Raw genomic sequence first — 20,713 nt, forward strand, 5'->3', positions numbered from 1 at the left:
ACTGGGGAGCCCAGAAGCTGGACACAACACTCCAGGTGTGGCCTCACCAGTGCTGAGTAGAGGGGAAGGATCACCTCCCTCAATCTGACACCACTCCTCCTAATGCAGTGAAATGCACAGGAGCAAGTGTAATTCTTGTGAGAAATAGACATCTTAGGACCAGATCTGAACATCTGTGATCCAAGGACCTTACCCCTAGCTGAATATTAAAAGCAGAAGTTCAAGTCTTGTCTGCTGCTAGGTTGTTACTTTTCCCAACCAACTTTATTCAAGACAACCACTTTGGGGACTGCTTGTTCCATGTGGTGTGTTTTGGACAATGAATCCTACAGTAGTTCTAGTTGCCTGTTTAAAATGTGGGTTTTGGACCTCTCATCCAATGGCTTCATAATTGCTGAGTAAAGGTAAACTCTCACAGAAATGTGACAGTAAATATCCACTTTGCCAGCAGGAAAAGACAGGACACGTGCCCTTACATACATACATCGTGGCATATGTATTCACACACACCTTTTTTTTTTTTTTTTGCTTACAATATAGCAACTTTCTTTTCCTCTACTTTGCAGAAGTTCTGTCATCTTTGTCAAATCCATGACCACCCTACCCAGGCTGGTCTTCTTCAGACACTATCCTATAAGGATCTGTAATCAGTAGGAGATAGGCTCAACAGCAGCCACAGCTCCTTGTCATCTCCTCTTCATGCTTGATGAGAGAAGGATTGTGGGCCTGTCCCTTCATGAAAATGACATCCTGCTGCAATCTGAGGATAGGCAGGATAGAAGCGAAGGAACATAAAAACAGACTAAAGGTGGTACATTAGTTTGACAGTTCATTGAAAAAATGTCTGAATAATAACTGGAGAATTTCCAAAATACTTAAAAATTATGATGAAAGGGGAAAAAAGAAATACAGGCATGTAATGCAAAACATTCTGAGATAACCTTGTCAGCATGATAAGAATGAGAATTGTTTCAACACTACAAAGAACTTAAATTTTATGCTGCTTTGCTTAAAAAATATCCACCTATTTACAATAATTTAAAAGCCTGTACTAACATTCCTGTAGTATGTAGGCCAGCTAAAAAGGTATCATTTACACCATTTTTCCAGTTCATAGAAATGTTTACATTGCAGTACTTGTGACTCAAATACAATCACTTTCACTGCAATGGGGACCCCTTCTGTTTTATATATTATCTTGATGTTCTTTTTTAATACTCTTCCAGAGAGCATCAGCAGACTCTTCTCATCTCACATATGTTCTTAATGGAGGATTTTTAGAAGGATCTGTAAATAGATAGGACAGATTTAATCAGAGGAGATAAATTTTTTTTTGGATAGGTATTTTGGATGCAGTTATACATCAGGGATGCTGAATTTATCTGCTACCTCTGATGTGAGATATATATATATATATACAGACAGACAGACACAAACATATTGCTCATGTTCTGTAGCCCTTCAGTAACAAGTCTTTGATCAGATCAGATCATACATGAGACAATTCAGACTGACTGAGGCTGTCAAGTCATGCAAAATACCTTAGCACGGAAACAAACAGGTTAATTAAAAGTTGGAGATAAATAGTTGATCTAATAATACAGAATAGTAGGTTTTATAAAAAGCAGAATATGGGCATGAGATCTTTTGGCACCTTCAACTACCCACTGTGAAAGCTGGATAGGTGAACTTCTGCTCTTACAACAGTGAACTGGTGCCATGTTTCTAAGTTACAGGGGGAGAAGTAAAAAGCAAGGTTCAGCCATTTATCACTTTCGTGATGAGGTTCAAGTACTAAGTCCCTTTGTTACTACCATGCATAGGATTTAAATCAAAACACACGATGGAAGACATGGATCGAGTCACTTTCTATTTGTGATTTCACAAGTTAATGAACAAAAAACCCAACTCAGTAGATGGCCAAGTCTGTTTTACAGCACTGTTTTTAACATCAAGGGCTTTGCAAATTCAGCAGTCTAAAAAATAGAGGCTGCCTGTCCAGCCACATTTTATTTTTAGCTACTAAGTCTTTAAAGTAATTAATTAAGTGCTTTTCGTTATATCTTTGGTCTCTGTTGCCACTGTGACAAATCCCATTTCTCTTTGTGCCTATGCTAGCAGCCCAGTTACTTTAATGCTAGTTCTGTTCTTTATTTTCCCTCCCCACTTTTAATCCTCTTGATAATTATCAGATCTTTTCATGTTTACACACTTACCTCTAGCTATCTTGCTGGGATATATTTTCTGAAATGGCTTGAATTCATCAGGTGGGGGAAAATCTTCCACAGAATGGAAAGTAAATTTAGATTCAAAGTCATCTGGAAAGTTTCAGGGAAGTAAACATTAGTTGCTGTTAGAGAGAAACTTTAAAAAACCCCACCAAAACCCAACAATGTTGCTGCGAGTAATTTCAATTAAAAATGCTGACTTGTTTTCTCCTGGAACTGATAGTGGTTCATTCCATATAAACCATCTTGATGAGTACTTCTGTGAGCCATCCAAATTTTCTGCCTTTAGTGAAATTACTGCCTGCTACTAAGACTGAAGTTAAGCTTCTTCTTCTTCCAGTTTTGTGCATTGATGGTATTGTGGCAATAGAGGTATTCCTTGGTGGGTTTTAAGCCACTTAGCTATAAACAAGAATGAATGGCCAATTCATCAGACCACAAAAATAATTCTTACTGGTCTTTGCTCTGTAGGTCCATGACCCGGTTTAAAGAATGGTAATGTAAGCACATTGTGGGAACTTTTCATATTCTTAAATAATTTTGCAGGTGATATGTGCTTTTCTTTTCTACTGACTGATTCAAACCCTTTGTGAAAAAACCTTAATTTTGTATCACTGTATAAGGTTGTACAAAAATGTTTCTATTACACAACCCTGCTGTTGCTAGGAGAAAGTCTCAAGTGAGCTTTTGAGGTGTGAGACACAGACAGGCCTTTGTACTAAAATTATTAACTAAGGCTAAGAGATCTAATTTAGATGATATTACCAATGATGTGCATATTTCCATTTTTGAGTGGTGGGTAGGGGTCATGAGCTGTAGCCCAGGCTGAGACTCCAGACTTGCTCGTAAGTTCAGTTGTTGGGGATCTTGCTGGTGGTTGTGGAGGTGTGACCAGCTTCCCAGCACCGGTTCCTTAAAAAGAAGCAGGAAAACAGCACATAAACATCATCATGACCTACACCTGACAGTAAACTTTGCAAAAAATGGAGGGAGTATAGAAGGAATGCAATATTTGGGGCGAACACACCCAGCTTCATAGCTCCTGTTTGTCAAGCCTGCAAATGGATTTATAGCATTAAGTATTAAATTTAAGTCAATATTGGAGTTGGCTCGGGCTTTCCATTTCTAGTTCTAGGGAAAGTGTGACATTCTGAAGTGTGGTTTCATCCCAGTCTGGAAGGGACACAAAAACAAGCAGTTTCTTTAAGAAAAGAAAATCAACAAAACAACCAAACTAAATGGTATGTCTAAAAGAAAATAATTTCCTGACACTTTGGCACTTATGCAGTGGAATTACCATTAGGCTTGTGCATTTCACTGAGGAGTTGCAAGTGCTGTTGAAGTTTACATCGAGTCAACCTACAATCAGAATTGTGTAAGAGGGAGGGAGCCCAAGGCCTCCAAATTAGCAGCCTCTCAAAACTACTTCTCCTTCTAGATAAGCAAGGGAAAGGCAGAATAATTTTATGGAAACTGCAAAAGTTGAACCACCATGAGAAATGGGGGTCTTGATGAAGTAACAGTTCATCAGACAGTTCTGAGCAGCATTAATCACCATCACGGAGCACCTCATCTGCTCTACTTACACGGCCTTTCCCATGGCTCTCATTGGAACCAGTAATCTTTCTTCTGACATGTGGCTGCTAAAATAGAGGGTACAGAACATTCTCTTCAAATGTTCCTTATTAAGTAGCTGTCTCCATTTCTCAAACCCACACAGATCTAGGCTCATCTTTTTTATCATCTTCATGACATCAGAAAAATACGATAAAAGTTCTTTCTACCATCCGCTCAAGGAAACACTGGCTAATACCCCAGTTCCCAAGTAGTCAGACAAACCTTTGGCCCTTTCACCTTGATCATGGGAGGCACTGGCTGTTCCTGTTTGCTGAACAGCAGGGCTGTATACTGATTTGCTTTTGCTCATCTATGGCTGTAGCTTCCCCATCTTTGTTTAATTATCTCTTATAAATCTTCCCAGCTGTTGCCAATATTGCTCCTGCATGGGTACAGCTGTAGAGGAATGTCCTGAGTTAGCTGACACAGAAGCAGCCACCATCCTGGCAAACACCATGGTGTGTACTCTGCTGCCCTACCTGAGCTTGTCAGGATACCACTTGTGCAGCTGGAGACACACGAAAAGCAAGAAGCACCTCAGTGGTCCTATAACTCCGGGTCAGTATGTCACTTCCAAGAATTGCAGACTGAATTATAAGACGTGTGTGCCCAGTGCTAAGAACAACCTGACAGCTCAAAAAGCCTGATGTTTTGGGTGTTCATGACATGCCATGTAACCTACAGGTATTCCTCCCGTGAGTGCTCTTCACTCCCACCCCACCGAGCCATCCAGTCACCAGTGCCATAGAATGGTTTGGGTTGGAAGGGGACCTTGAAGAACTAGATCATCCTCAAGGTCCCCTTCCAACACGAACCATTCTATGATTTCTCCCAGTTTTGCCAAAGGGAGCAAAAAGCCTCCCTCCTCCCGACGTGCTGCTCTCACCTGCGCCTCGGCCGGGTCTCTTCTTCCTGGTCTCTGTCCCGGCTGCGGGCTGAGCGTGGCCGGGGGTGGGTGGGAGCGGCAGCGACTGGATGCTGCTTGGCTTATGGAACTGTGACAGCAAGTGGGGAGACTTGGGGGGCAGCGGAGGGGGCACGTCAGCACCGCTAAAGGCTGGGGAGGGGGGAAAGGAGAGCCTGTTCGCGGGCACCGGGTGGGCGTGGGGCGGCGGAGGAGGAGGGGGAGGCGGCGTGGGAGGGGGACAGTCCCTCCCTTCGGCTGGAGGGGCGGTAGCCGCAGGGACATCGGCAGTCCTGGCCGGCAGCCCGCAGGGGGGAACGAGGGGCAGCGGAGGGGGAGGAGGAGGAGGAGGGGGCGGTTGGGGCGGGTGTGAAGCGCCTGCTGGAGACTTGGCGGGTTTGTCAGCCTGGGGAGGAGGGAGCGGGGGCGGAGGAGCCGCACCGGGTGTCACCGCCTTGGGAGGGCGATCGGCCGGAGGAGGGAGAGGGGGAGGAGGAGGGAAAGTGAGGGAAGGTTTGCTGGAAGCGGGAGGCGGTGGAGGGGGGGCGGGCAGGCTGGGCCGCCCGGGGCCGGCTCCGGCTCCCGCTGCGGCTCGGGAGGTGCTGGGAGGCTCTGGTGGCACAGCTGCCCTTGGACCTTCGGCTGGGTGCGAGGGGTTACTGCTCGGCTTAGCAGCGCCGCTGTTCGCTGGGGCAGAGTGTTTGGGGGCCGCTGCTCGGACCCCGGAAACCTGCCCAGGCCTCCCTGCTGAAAAGAGGATGTCACACGTTATCCTGCAGGACCGCGTTCCACTCGTCAGACAAAATAGCACAAAGAGCAAGGTCTTCGTCTTCCTCTCCCCGGTGGATACCCTAAGGAGTTAAACTAATTCTTCCAAAACATCTCGTATACAACAGGTTGCCCATGGTGTAATGGGGCTTAGGATGTGACGTACTCCAATGGGCACAAGGGCACAAGGGATTCTGCTTAGTTATATGACGAACTGCTGAGAGACCCTAGCCGCCTCCCTCTTCAGTTTCTGCAAAATGAAACAGTTTAAGGAAAAGGGGCTTCTCTGCAGAGATCTGGGGTCCTTCACACCAGCCTCATCTGTCTAGTACTGAGCATCGCTGAGTCCTGGTGAAAAGGTAGTTTGACACACATCATATTGCATCCTTGAAATTAAGTGATTGCTTAGGATTAAAAAATTCACATAAACTTTACATAAATCTCAACCCCATGAACAAAAGCCAAGCTCTTCAAAGCAATGCCTCAAAGGCTTTCCAGGAGGCACACGTTCAAATGTTTTCAAACAGCAAATGCCCAAAGACTGTTGACTCTACAAAATGTATTTTCCTGAGTAAATGCCAAGGATTTATCACAAAGCAAGATGTCAAAAAAGGTGTCTCATTCTATACTCACATAGTCTGATAGGCATGGCCACAATTTTAAGAACAACTCAAAGTAGCTGCTGCAGCTTTGTGAGGAAGCCCTATCACATGCAGTGCTGTGCATCTTGGGCTTGCCTTCCAGGAGAAAAAACCCTGCAGGCAGAACCAAAGTCTTTCCCTGCAAAGCTTTGCTCTGTGCTGCCTGATCAGGCACCAGCTGCCCAACAGCACCAGAGGTCATCACTGTGACTCGTAACAGTCACCCCTCATTGATGCTGGCACTTCTTGAGGGAAAAGGAACAGTAGGGCTCCCACATTTGCCTTCCTCCTGTCATTGTGAAGCAACAAAACCCTTTTTCAGGTCAATAAATAACCTTGCTGGATCAAAACTATACTTTGTAAAGTCCAGAGGGCAAAAATCTTAAATACGAATCTTTAAAGTAACAACCAAGAGTGTAATACCACAGAAATACGTGCTAATAGAGGGAAGGAAATATGACTTTGCCATTTGTGCTGAACTGATAAGCTCAGATTTCAACACTCTGAGGCACAATTAGAAGTTTTCATTAAAATAATGTAAAAAGCTCGGTTAAAGAGATCTATTCAATCTCTTTCCTACCCACTGTGGAAAAAGCTTTTTATTTACATTTTAACAAATAAGGCACCTGAGATCTAGAAAGATGGCTTCAAGCACGTTACTAATTGAGCCCTCCGTGGTCACATGATGAACTAAAGATTCAGAAAAAAAAACCCAATAAAAATCAATCACTAAAGCTAACCCCAAAGTGTTTTTATCCCAAATCACTGCTCCCCTCAGCTGTGCTTTCATACAAATGAAATCCTTACCTGTCATGTCCCTCTGGCCTGCTGGTCTGAGAACAGGAAAGCCACCAGCAAATAAACCTCCCAAAGGCTGCTGAGAGCCACCTTTATTGACGGCTGGATTAACGCCATCTCTGTTAGCTCCTTTGGGTTCTGTTAAAAAGAACCAAAACACAGGGTATATCAGAAAATCATTTCATCCTTGCCCTGAGACTGCTAAGGCTTGGCACCAACAAACGGCCAAGGCCAGACTTTTCCCTCTACTGTTACTACAGTAACTGGCATCACTCTCGGACCTGTAATTTGGAGCACAGCACCCTCTGGTGCTCTTTAATCTCACATTAATCATGACACCAAGAAGAAGAAATTGTGTTAGGCCTAACATTAAATTTATGTTTTCAAAATTTTTGGCATTTTTTGTTCTTTAATCTAGTAAAGAACAATTTTTCTGCAAGAGCCAACAATTCTTGCTTAATTTTTTTATTGAGAAACTCTCAAGGATTTAATAATTCATGATTTTTTGTTCTTTTTTGACAAGGAATGCCTGTTAAGGAGATATCCAGCTACAGACTTACCAGGAAATGTTAATAGTTACTGATCTCAGAGCAGGATGCAAGCTTAGAGAGTGTCCTCTCTCGGCATCCTAAAGCCATATGAAGATACAGACCTTTGTTGAACTTCAAACCTTCAGTGTGAAACTGTCCAGCTGATCTCTACCCACACCTGAGGCTTCAGTGAAGCTCACTCAGGCCTTGCTGAGGAGCACATACTTACTTTCAATCTGTGGTGCACTGCGGTCGTTGATTTGAGTCACTTTTCTTAAGCGAGTTCCCTGCTGGATATCAGCCAAGAGTGCATTTCGTGCTTTCTGATCTTCCTTCCGCAATTTCGGTACTTCTGAACTAACCTGTTGACAGTAAGAGCATTAAATAGGAGGTGCAGACAAAAATTCATGCTTAGAAAGGATACACAGGCAAACACGGGATAGAAGATTTGAAATAAACCACTCTTGGCAGCTGGCACTTCAAAGCCTTTGAATTCAGTCAAGAAGAACAGCATTCACTTGTGCAGGAGGCAGAAAAGCTGAAGGTTTAAATATAACACAAATCTAATACTAGCTGGGGTAATACTGTTGATATTAGGGGCCTCGCTTAAATGAAATGTGACCTCCTACTTTGGCCATTTATGGCCTCTGTCCTACAACTCCAGCTCTCAGCTCTTTTCATGCTATTTACAAGGGTTTAAACAGAGATTTTATATGCCACATTAGAATAAATATGTTTTGTCCACTTAGGATAGCCTTAGGAAAAAAGACAGATAAATGCATACTGCTTTTATATTTGAATGTGATCATTAATTAATTTAGACTGTCTCTCTGTATTGGAGATTCACACCATCTTAAGCAGACTGCCTTTAGAACAATATAATTATATTTTCTGCCCTAACCAAGCTCCACAGATGTAAATTCAAGTTGCAGTTTGAAGTTTTGTAATAAAACCATAAATTATGTTTATTCTTTATTCTTATTTCATCAAGTTTCTTGTTACTGAAAAGGAAATAAATCAGATATTTAAAAAATTTGGACGTTTCACTTTTTTGAAGCAGATATTAACCAGCAAAGCTGTTACTTCTAAACCTATCGTGGCTGACAGAGTGGTCTAGCAGAGGGGAATCTTCACCTCAGACGAGTGAGCTTCCAAAATTCCCAGAGGTTAGCCAACTTCCTAAAGAGAGTGAATACCAGAAATGTTTCCACAGCCCTTAATTTTAGCATCATAATCCTAATAAAGCAGAACAATACTAACACACTTTAAAACAAACAAACAAAAAGACCCCCAGCTTGGTAATGGCATTCTGAAAGCAAAACAGAAACTCGAAAACACTTAACCAGCTGCTGAATTAATGAAGTGTCTAACTGGCTAATCCCAAATGAAGTATTCTATCGGTACGATATTGTTCGTGGTTATTTTTTGTACTTGCTAAAAAAAAACAACAAAAAACCAAACCCAACCGAATCCAAACCCGAGCAAGCAGGATTTGCCGCGCCCCGCTAGATGGAGCTGCAGACCGCTGCTAATGCCTCCGCATTCCCGAGCCGTGATGTAAAAACTCGGAATTATAACCTGACTGATATGTAACTATGTGTTATTTAAAAATATTAGGAAAATCCCCACTCTCTTACATAGTTTCCTCGTTTGAAACAGCGCTGGCTGCCCTTGTACTTTCAGGGCAGCGAGTCCCGCTGCCCATTAAGACGCCCCAGAAAAGCTGCCCGTGTCAGCAGCATTAGACCATGTACCAGCCAGAAACCATTTCCACTCCCATTCTCTGGAAGCTAACAATACTTACTGTGAAAAATGGAAATACCATAACTGGAACAAGGGTGATTCCCTTCCTCACAGAAGTTCTTTATCGGTATCTTCAACTTCACGCCTCTCTACTACCATTAACGACTTTGTTGCAGCAGGACAAGCAGGATCTAGAGCGATCTGACCAAGACCTATGTTTAAAATTAGATCCAGCAGCTGTCTTTTCGTTTCCAGGTTCAAGTGTCCATATATTATGCCAGCTGTCCACTTCACCTCCCTGATCCACTTCTCTGAGCAAACAGACTATTGGAATATAAAGTCTTGATATCCAAACAGTTACTTGGCTAAAATAGCCCACTTGTGGCAACTTACATTTGCAAGTGACCCATGACTTGATATCAATGTGACATGGTTAAGACATTCATTGTTTCACAATTTGTAGCATAAAAAAGCAGGAATACTATTCTGCTGGTGCATGATGCAGCGTAACAATCTGCCTTTCTCTTATAATAGATCCTCTTACTCCAAGCATAACTCCATCCTATGCCTCAGCTGTTTCTTCTTGCTCTTCATGAAGGTAAGAGATAGAATCTTGCAAGGCCAGCCTGGTGGACTCAGGTGATTGATCAGATGCTGAGTAGCTCAACACGGACTCTCTTTTTCCATTACAAAGTCAAGGTGGCCTGGGGTGCAGCGATGCCTGGTTGCATACTGGTCAGAGCCCCTTCAGATTTCTTGTTTGCTGCCTGCACTCCCAAGGCAGTGACAATCCTTGTCAAAAATCGTTTCACCAGGTAAGCATCTCAGTCATTCACCTACAGGTGTCCTGTGTTTGCAAATTTCTGTTTTTACCATATTGCTTTTTGATACACAATCAGAAAGGAACCTTCCTTCCTTTGATGAAGAAATAAATCTAGGATTCATGCTCATGCTGTGCTTTCAATCCACAGCACCAGAACAGACAATAAACATGTAAGTTCTTCATCAAGAGAAAAACAGAAAGAAGAACTCTTATGGCAGTCAAATCTTCAGTCCCTATCACAAGCAATAGAAGTGTTTCAGCAGGGAGACAAATATACTTTGAGAGTAAAAACGGCCGTAAGACAAAAGATGTAATTCTTAGTCTACTTTCTACCCCACCATCTGCAGGGCAACCTCATTTATTTACAAAAAGAGAAACATCTCAGTATTTCAATGAAATTCAGAAAGGAAGAGGATAAGAATGTGAAGATCATTTTTTTTATCAGATGCCAGAGCTGCCTCAGGTAACACAGAGTGAAATTAAATTCCATACTTTACTTACATGAATTGGTAAGGGAACGGTGGGTTCTCATTACCTTAGCAACCACTAGGTTATTCTGCTACTATTTCAGACATAAAGAACGTCATGTTCAATACGTACTTAGAAACAGAACTGAACAAACCACACATGTAAATTGCCCGAACATAAGAGAACTACTTCCTTTTCATCTCACCCAACTCCACTACATTTTATCTTCACTGGCCTAACTTACACACTCAGCTATGCCATTCAGTAAAGTATAGGATCAATGCTTAGGCTATCTGTCAGGTCTCCAAAGTACCTGCAAACAGGAAAATACCATCAAATCACAATATTTAGAGTGATGTTTCAGAGTGTAAATATCAGTGGTTTTTCCATCATTCCAATGATGGAAATACACATTTCCAAATTTGGAGCTGATGACTTAGACTGGCAGAGATATGAATCAGGACAGCACGATTATACAGAGAAATCCAAATCACTCCAGCTTGAGGCCATTTGAAAGGAACAACAAACCAAAACATGCTCCTCCACTGCTGGGACGGCATGAGCGGGGCAGGTGGGGAAGAAAAGAAATAAAAAAGAAGTTGCACAATAACACAATATACAAATGTCAAATGTAAAACTGAAAAAAACCCTGGATGACAGGTTCTAGCCACATCTCTGAAATGAAAGCCTGCATCCGGAGTGCCACAAGCCTGAACCTGGCAGGGGGCTCCAGCAGTGAGCCTGCTTGAGCAAGTGTGGCAAGGAGGGGTAACGCACTCCTCCAATATATCTCATCCTTTCAGAAAAAGCAGTGTGAGCAAAAATGGAATGAAAAGTTCAGTTCTGGTCTACAGATCTTTAAAATTACATTGTGAAATCCTGGAGATGCACAAGAAAGAGCTAAAGCAGTATTCAAAACCCTGGAGGCAGCAGCTCTGATTTTAGCAGCCCTGAAGTCTATCTGAGGGGTGGTCCGCCTGCACAACACAACTTGTACAGGGAGATGGTGGTGAGGACTCAGTCAGTAGAGGCAGGTATTTGGTGAATTAATGCAAGATGCAACCAGACAAACTGCAAATGGCAGCAGAATATAGATCTCCCGATTTTCATCAGATCAAGGCTGGATCCTCTCTGGCAGAAATGCTTTTTGTGAAGGACAAGGCGCTGGGCCCTGTACAGGTGTTGCTGACATGCAGTACCCTGCAGTGGGGGTGGAGGGGTGGGGGTCACAGCCAGTGGTTTGTAACAGCTTCTTCCAGTTAGGAGTTCTGTGAAAATGGATCATTTTGTTTAAAAAACCAACTCTGTATTTTTACACTGTATGGACCACTCTAGGTTTGCCCCCGAATAATCAGTCTTAACACCCTAAATTGGGTTATATGAGACAAAGAAGGAACTGAGAGACTTTTTTAAGGAAAATTAACTGAAATCCATGGCAATGAGCTCCATTTCTAGGTACACTCTGCTGTGATATTTGTGTCACATTCAGAATGTCACTTTACATCTTGCAAGACAGATGGGAGCACTGACCTACCCTTTGGGCTCCTATGATACTTAAAATATTCAAAAGGTATATGTGCTCAGATACTAAAATGCTGTAAATGCAGGAGACACCAGCCATTTGAAAAAAATTATACTAGCACTAAGTATTGTCTTCAGATTTTAAAGAGTACCTCTGCACACAGTAAAGGGGAAATCCTCTGGACTCTGGGCAGGTAGTTCAAATGGCAATGGATACCTACGCTGTCCCATAAATGAGTTTTATTTACTCTGATTTTTAAATATGATCTTTAATGAATTTGTAGAACACTTTAAGGCAGATCTTCATAAACATGATAACTGCAGCAAAAATGTACCTCTAGCCTTCTGGACAATCCAATAGCCAAGGAAGTATTGGTCTTTGTTTCAGAATAATCCTATAAGCTGATGGGAGAAGAGGATCCAGTACTCTAGCTCTAACATAGGAGGAGCCATAAATAAGAAAATAAAGCATGATTCCATTCAAAGGCATTGCATACTCTTTTGCTCAGAGAACTGAATAATACAGAATATTTATACTGCTAATAATTTATATTTTTATCTGAACTAGATAAGAAAAACTAAAACAAAATAAATCAAAATACATTTAGCTTATCCCTAACTATCTATTTGATGAGACATATAATGAAAAAATTAAAAACCTATCAATTTGACATCAGCATTTTATTATGGGCAGAAAGAGAGCTCTCTCTTTTGCTGATGATTTTAATTATTTCTATGAATCTCATGGCAATCACCCTTCCTTTCTCCAGTCATCAATTTTTCTCCCCTACATGACAACAACAACAAAAGAATTCAATGCAGAGATCAAGCACAGATACTGGTAGAAGGCATAAGCAGCATATATTTTAGTAATAGAAGAGTTTGAGGACACCCCTTAACAAACCTTTGCTTTCTTATTTTTATCTCCCATCCTCAGCCAAACCTGCACAGGCATGGGCTGAGGCAAGTGATCTTCACCAACACAGCATGCAACACCTCAGGTTTGGCTTTTAAGGAAGGTAAAGATAGTGCAGCAAGATAAAGGATGAGCAGACAGCTCTAGGATGAGGAATATTTGGTAGCAGAGAGCACATATTCACGAAAACAGGAGTTCTTGGGTCAGTCCTAGCCTTCTCTGGCATCCAATCTGACATAATTCAGAGACCCAATTTAAACTAAGAAATGCAAAAGAAAAGGTCTACAAACATGGCAAGGGACAATTAAAATGAGCATGTAAAACAGCAGACAGGGCAAAACCAGTGATAGCTGCATAGGCAATGTAGTCAGTAATGTGATAGTGCCAAGTCTGGCCAAAGAAACTGTGCATCAATAGTAAGAGACAACTAAAACATTTAAACCTTAAATCAAGGACCTACAAAGCATCAAGGAAGAGCATGGGCCACTGGAAATATAATAAAACCCCCCAAATATTATTCCTATATTAACAATAACTGAAATTCTGGTGTAGACAAATACAGATTTTCAGGAAAGAGAACAAATAAGATGAAGCAAGCTACATAAGGCTATGTGCGTCATGTCAGAGATGGCTGAGAATATTGAGAGGAAAACACAACTTGTTTGGAGTTGGTAAATCATCTGAGGAAAGATGATGAGTGTTCTCACTGCCCATATGGCACCACAAGATTCTCCAAGTAGGAGAACATAAAGGGAGAGATTATGACTGGGTCCCCCCATCCAGCCACAAAGCTCCTATTCCTTTGAAGGAAAGCCAGGCATAGGGTTGGTGCTCACAACAGTCTTGAAGGGCACAGACCTTGAGTAAGGGGCCTCGAGGGACAACAATCTGCTAAAATACCCTTCAGGGAACACTGATGATGAAAAAGAATGGACTTAGAACAGGGAAGACCTGCTTGTGATGGACTCACTCCATAACTTCCTTCCACTTAACCAGAAGCTACTGACCACAAGTGTTCCATAAGAAGATGTCTGTAACCATCAGGACTAATGTATTTAAATAAATTTAGCCCCTAAAAGACTTCATCCTTCTCAAAACCAGAACTAACAGAAACAAAATAATATTGACAGTAAGGTTCCAGAACATTCTAACAAACTACAATGTCATAACTTTTTATTGAAAGAATGATGTTGTTTTGGAACAAAGTAAAACATGGAAGCTGACCAGCATGCCTTCCTTGACAAAGCACAGGATCATAAAAGTCATCTATGCATTTTTAGCTCAACATGAAATCTGAAACCCCAGAGGAACTTGTTTTCCCAAGATCAATCCACTATTACTAGTTTAGAATTATGCCAAGAATTCATAATTTTATATTTGCATCAGAAGCAGTTTGCCCAGCAGGCAAGAGTGGTACTTCTACAAAGAATTCTCAAACGAGCAGCTAAAGTCTCCATGAGGAATGTGCCAAGAAAAGCAATAGCAACAAAAACAAGTAGCTTATAAAATAATAAAACAAACCCAGTTTCCAGCATTATCATCCTTCTTGCATTTATGTTACATATGCATCAGGTGTAGTTCCATTCATGCACTGTCAAATGCAAAATAAAATAATCAAAACAATCCCCCCCTTCCACCCGAAGGAAAATCCAATGAGACTCAACAACAAAGCAGATGACTTCTTTTATTTTAAATGTTTTAAACTGTTTGTTTCTAAAGAAGCTTGTGAGATTGGTACGTGCGAGTTTTGGTTCTATTCACAAGGGAGCCCTGACCTGTGACTTAAAGGTCTTTAATCATAAAAAACTTTGCCATAGTGCAAGATTCCACCTGCACAGTCAATCTCAAGATCAGAGCCTCTTCTTGTGTTTCTGCTGCATAGCATAGGATGAAACTAATTAATTCTTGGCACTTGGTCTACCTGGTTAAACATGGCAATCTCTCAGTCTCCTAGCAAGCTGAGCTTCAAATGCTTCCCAGGTGAGGGGTCACTCTCCAGCCAACTTTTCTGAGAGAATCCACAAGAGGGGACCTGCCAAATAGCTTCCTGGCAGCTAATGAAATCATTGTTTCAAGAGAATGACAGGAGTAGCATTTGACAATTCCATCTACACCCAGCTCAATACTGATTAACCATGATCTTGGCCACCATCGCCCAAAGTTCTGCAATCTGAACCTGCTGGGTTGAAAAGGTCATCGAGCAATGTGTGTACTTAGATAGGCTGTGTCTACACAGACCTTGTTGCTCAACTTCTAGCAAGGGAAGTACTGTGCAAAAGTTGTTACAGATCTCTTCCCAGTGTTACAGCCACCGCCTAGTCCTGGCATTAGGCCCAAATAAAGAGGCGTTTCAGTATTAGCAGAGCCTGGTGCCTGCTCTGCATTTGCATCTATCTGCTTGAAGTTACCAGCGCACACAATGGCAGGGAATAGAACATAAAAAAATAGCATAGCAGGAGTTACTTTCTTTCACATCTATATTCCTAGTGCCCATTTCAAAGACTACCAGTAATGAATGACACTGCACCCAATAAAACCCTCCGCATTCTATGTTAGCACTGTTCTATCGGACAATATAAAATTTTGTATACTGAAAGGTTCTCTTGCTCCTGCCTCAAATGGAGCAGCGAGCTTATTAACAAGGGCATACTTAAAAGTTTTCCAATGTGGGTTGCTAAATTTCTGTACCTGAATACAAAAATGCAACAGAATCAGTATGATGATTTATACCTGCTGAGCCATTGAGCTGTTCTGTTGGTGTTTAACTTTCTGACATCCACATTTGAAATGTAGATTCTGGCTGGTTTTTCATTAAAAAAAAACACACAGTAACAGAAGCTGCTAGAATGGAAGCAGTATAAAATTTAAACTACTCTAAAAGTGTTTTACAGCAGCCCAGAAAGATCGCAAGTCAAATACCAGAAATACCCCAAGGCTGGCTTCAAAAATAAGTTTGAACTTCATCTTTTGATTTCTAAATTTTTGAGATTCAAATTCCTCTGATTTTCTCTGCATCAGTGAAAAGAGAAGTGAAAACTCTTAGGTGAACAAGAAATCCTGAGACCCTGGCATTGCAATGAAAATGTCAAACAGCACAAGGCTGAAAACACCACCATGGGAGCTGGTGACGCTACTGCTGTTTATTCTCTCTGTCTGTCATAGAAGGGTCCCCAGACTGATATGGGATACCATGAGTAGTAACAACAAAAAATTCAACATGTGACTGCTAACACACATCACAGTTTGATCTCTCTCTGTTCTAAGAACAGTAGGCCATTTCTCCTACCCAGTTACATGTGCAGAAGCTACTGACCATTCTGAAATGCCTTTTAGCATCCAGACAAAATTATGGTCAGCCTCAGAGAGGAGAATAACAAGAAACTAGCATTTCTTGCCCTGTCACCTCTTGGCCAGGCAGAGAAGTCTTACTCAAGTATTGTTATAATTCTGAGTTCTCTTTTAATTAAAAGGCTATAAGCATAATATTAATTGACAGATGGAATTTAATATGTAGCCATTGCATACACTACAGATGGAGCACTGATTTTTCAGGGCACTATTACCTTGTGATTAGAATGGTAAATTAACCTATTAGCTCTCTGCACCTAGGCTGCTTCTAGTACCTGGGCCTGATCATTTACAGCTGGTAACTCTACAACACGCTGCAATTTCCATACTTGTGTGTGGAAAATTACACAGATTAAAAATAAAGAGAAAGAATGCCCTTTAAATGCTTTCCATTCCATTCAAACATGTAGAACACATGACATTATGAAAAAACCTCCAAAACAGAACTCACCACCTAAATACATTAAAAGTGGTGACCTAAGAGATCTCAGTAAAGCATTCAAGATTAGCACCTATGTGCTCCTATGACATTTAGCAGTACATGCCCCTGTACCTGTCTCCAGACGAAACAGAGCAATGCCAACCTAGTATTTATGTTTTCTTTACATCTTCACAGTTCCCGCTTGCCCTTTCTGTATTTGTTGACTACAAGAGTAGAAGGTTACAGCAGCAACACTTTGAGATGACATAGCTATGCAGTTCCCCATTTTCCAGTTGCTGAAAATTAAGTCAAATAAACCACACAAAGACAAAGCATTTTTTTTTTCTACATAATTGCCTCTTGCTTTTTATGAAAGCAGACTGGTGTGAGATATGATATATTAAAATATTATAAATCAGTTTCCTTTATTTTGGCTGGAAAAAAACACTCTCAAAAATTCCAGCCATGCTTTGCCCAGCACTTAGCACAGTCTGTATGACCGTCAGTTATCAACAAGATTACCAAGCTGCACTCCCTCTCACTCCAGTCTGTTTTACCTATCAGCAATAAACATTTTGATTTAGTACCTCCTGGCCTAGGAACTCCATGACAAAGTAATAAATATCACCTTACTCACGGCTCACATAAAATTTTAGTAAACACATTTCTACATATTTTGTAATTGGCACCATGCATGATTCTGTTCTTTCAGTATTACACTTGCACGTCTAGGGTTCTGAATGAAAACTTGAGAAATTACCTTAATTTTTACAATAAATAATTAGCAAGTATGCCCAAACATTTATGCGTATGCACACATTCTCTCATACTATATTTGGCAAGACCAAATCAAAATACCATAAATCATCATTATCTTCAGCCAGGATGTTTTACATATGTTGTTTGTTCTCTTTCCACAGAACAGTAGTGCTAAATGTCATAGGAGCAAAACCAACTCCCACACAACTTCAGATAAACACTGGAGCTCTCTGAATTTCTTGGGAAGATTGAAGGAAACAGCTCAGCAAGGTTTGCATTCTTAACAGCTGCACGAAGGAGAGAAAAAACCAACCCTCCCCCTCTCCGCAAAAGGAACACTATCTGGTGATGTTTTTCTGAGCCTTGGAAATCCTTCCTCTGTGTAAATTAGGCATTTATCACAGTGTTATATCATGATGAATTGCTTTTCTGAATTTCTTATTACAAGAGTAGAAAATAAGATCAGAATAACAAACTTCGCAAACACTGACAACAGTAATTCAATTTTTTTTTTTAATTTTAACTAAATAAGAATGAGGTAATCATTAAGAATAATCTACATGCCAGTCTAGCATTCATCATTATTTCGAGTTTCACATTTCTATCACCAAAGTAAGTATATTCCTTTCTTCTCCTGCTGTACTAGTTTTCAATGTGCCATAAGGCAGCAAATAAACACCTGGTGCCACTTTATTGGCTTTAACCATCTGATTCGTTGTGATTTTGGGGGTTAATTTCTATGCTAAGACTTTAATAATAACAATTCTAAAGAGAACAGAAGTGTTTTCCTAAACTCCACAAACATATGAATCATTAAACAAACATCTTCTCTGAATAAGGCACAACCCAGCAGGGCTGCTACACATCCACGCTTCCTTCAACATTAACATTTTAATAGGTGATGACTGATCTTAGCATTAGGAATTCATATATATATGTGCAGGCTACACGGCAGTGAGCAGCCTTCACTGCACATGAAAAGTGAACATGGTTTATCAAAGCAAAATTCTCTCTTGATGCTTTTCTTGGGAAATTAGGAAAAGAAAACTTTTAATCAGTCTCAGTGGTGGCGCCTCCTCCAGAAAGTATGACAAACCAAAACTAACCAGGATGCCATATGCCAAACTAAAAGACAAGAGTGTTAAAAGAAACAGAGGGGGAATAAAAAGAAGTTTTTCATTAGCAGAAAGCTTTAAAAAACTCTAACCACACCACCCTCTTTCCCTAAAACAACTAAAAAACCCTATTAAAAAACTCACCTTACATGACACACACATGCCCATAAATTGAAACAGCTTTTGAACAAACACATTAATGCCTCATTTCCAAGTCTCCTTTATTAAGGGAGAGGGGAAAAGTGAACAAGAACAGATCTGAATTCTATAAGCCAGTGCCAGAAAACACACTAGGGCACAGTTTTATTCTGCCTACTCATCTCTCTCATCTTTATCTATGACCCCCTGAAGGCAGGCATTTGAAGACACACTCAATTAATCCAATTAGCTATATTTACATTTTGACTCAGCCACCTACATCTGCTATGGCAGATACCCTAGTATTCCCTCCTGTGAAATCCACTTTATTTTCTTCTAAGTTTGCTCTAACAGCTTTTCAGCTGTTAGGCACAGGTGGCTCCTAGCATGTCTTAAATACCATCTCCAATTCACTTTAGTATTGCCTTGCAACAAATTTTGTGAGCAGAATTCAGTACAAGTACTTACAGAACATCAGCAAGTCCAAAAAATCTTAGAAAACAGTAGGAAAGAACCTAACTTTATTCTACCTTAAGAAAGAGTTAACAGAAAAAAAAAGTTAAGTGCCAACAGTGCTTAGAATTTCCACAAAGTAAAGACTGCAAAATTATTTGGGATCGTGGCTCACAATATTCACAAAGAAAATGTGCAGAGAAAAACATAATGTGGGAACTACATCTTCTAAAAATCTCTTGATAATGAAAGCAAGAGGAAAGTATGGTTATTATCCATAACTAGAAAAGCAAGACAAGTCTACGGTACCCCTGCAAGGGTACCATGCAAAATGACAGGATTCTAGAACTCCGCCCTACACACAGACATTTTTCTTTTAACATAAATCAAGTAAGTTAAACTAGTGGCTCACCTGCATATCAGAAGTGAAATTCAAACCTAACTTTTAATTGCTAACATGTAAATGTTACTCTGGTTTAATTGTACTAGTATAATAAAAATCACAGTGCTGTTTACTTTGGAACTTTTCCAGCTGCTGGCCAAACAATACTTACTTGGTTTGAAGGTTTTCCTTAAAGCTACATGCCTGTTAAAATTTTTCCTTTTTTCATCCCCCAATGGTAAATTTAACAGCTGTAACAACAGCTGGGCAGCTTAGCAATTGTAAAATACAGATGCCAATTTCTAGAAAAGAGCTTTCTAGTAAAAGAAAATAGGGTCTGTAGCAAGTGTTCGTGGACTCCCCAACTGTAAGATTTTACTCTGTAACTTGGCACCAGCTAGAGAGCTGACACACTGTGCTTTTGCTGAACTCACCAGGCAGATTTCAGATCCTGTCTCTCATTCAATTTTGACAGGGAAAGGTCATTTTGCTGTTACAGAAAAAACAATGTTCTGCCATATTACTTTACTAATTATTTATGTTGGTTCATGTGCTCTTTTTAGTATTAACACTTACTAAAATATTAGACATTATTTAGATTTATTTAGATTATTTTAATATCAGACATTATTTAGAAATACATTTAGTTTGTATCGTATCACCAAGATAAAACTGACTCTAAACTGTCTGTATTTTATGCACAGATCACCCCACTTGAAACAGAATGATCTAACTAACATATGAAAGTAGGCCTTCTTGTACCAAAACCCTATCATGGTAGTGGTTTTAGAAAAGGAGGAGAAACAAACAACCCCAAACTTGTTCATAGTGGTCCTTAGGGGTCCTCTTAGCTTTCCCAAGTCATTCACAATTGGCATATGTTAGGAGTCTAAAAATGTCTCTAGATACTTTAAGAAGTTCAGTTCTTTAGGATAAGAACATTTGCAGCTTCTGTTGACTTTAATTGCAGCTGTGAACATTAAGCTGTTCACAATATGCAGCCCACTTATTTCAGCATTTAACTATAGGTTGTGTACCAGCCCAGAAGAATTGCTAATTGAAAACAGTGCTCATGGTGCCAAAGTTAAAACTGAATACTAGAAAGAATCAAACACTGCTTATTTCATTTGCTGTCTTTAT

At 40.6% G+C, this 20,713-nt stretch overlaps 1 protein-coding gene across 10 annotated transcripts in view; it reads right to left on the reverse strand.

The window, feature by feature from the left end:
• Positions 1-510: 510 nt before the first annotated feature.
• WIPF3 (WAS/WASL interacting protein family member 3) overlaps positions 511-20,713 on the reverse strand; it is a 35,726-nt gene continuing 15,523 nt past the window's right edge. For 8 of the 10 annotated variants that reach the window (XM_032707143.1, XM_032707151.1, XM_032707185.1 and 5 more), the window contains 6 exons: positions 7,716-7,848; positions 6,966-7,094; positions 4,732-5,496; positions 2,994-3,140; positions 2,217-2,318; positions 511-1,287 (listed from right to left, as the gene is read on the reverse strand). In XM_032707143.1, coding sequence (XP_032563034.1) covers positions 1,247-1,287; positions 2,217-2,318; positions 2,994-3,140; positions 4,732-5,496; positions 6,966-7,094; positions 7,716-7,848 — 1,317 coding nt within the window. In that variant the 3' untranslated portion in view covers positions 511-1,246. Of the gene's footprint in view, positions 1,288-2,216; positions 2,319-2,993; positions 3,141-4,731; positions 5,497-6,965; positions 7,095-7,715; positions 7,849-9,290; positions 10,587-20,713 lie in introns of those variants that run through there. The other 2 variants (XM_032707202.1, XM_032707192.1) reach the window with 2 other exon arrangements.

Source organism: Chiroxiphia lanceolata, chromosome 1 (genome assembly GCF_009829145.1).
Source record: "Chiroxiphia lanceolata isolate bChiLan1 chromosome 1, bChiLan1.pri, whole genome shotgun sequence".
NCBI lineage: Eukaryota > Metazoa > Chordata > Aves > Passeriformes > Pipridae > Chiroxiphia > Chiroxiphia lanceolata.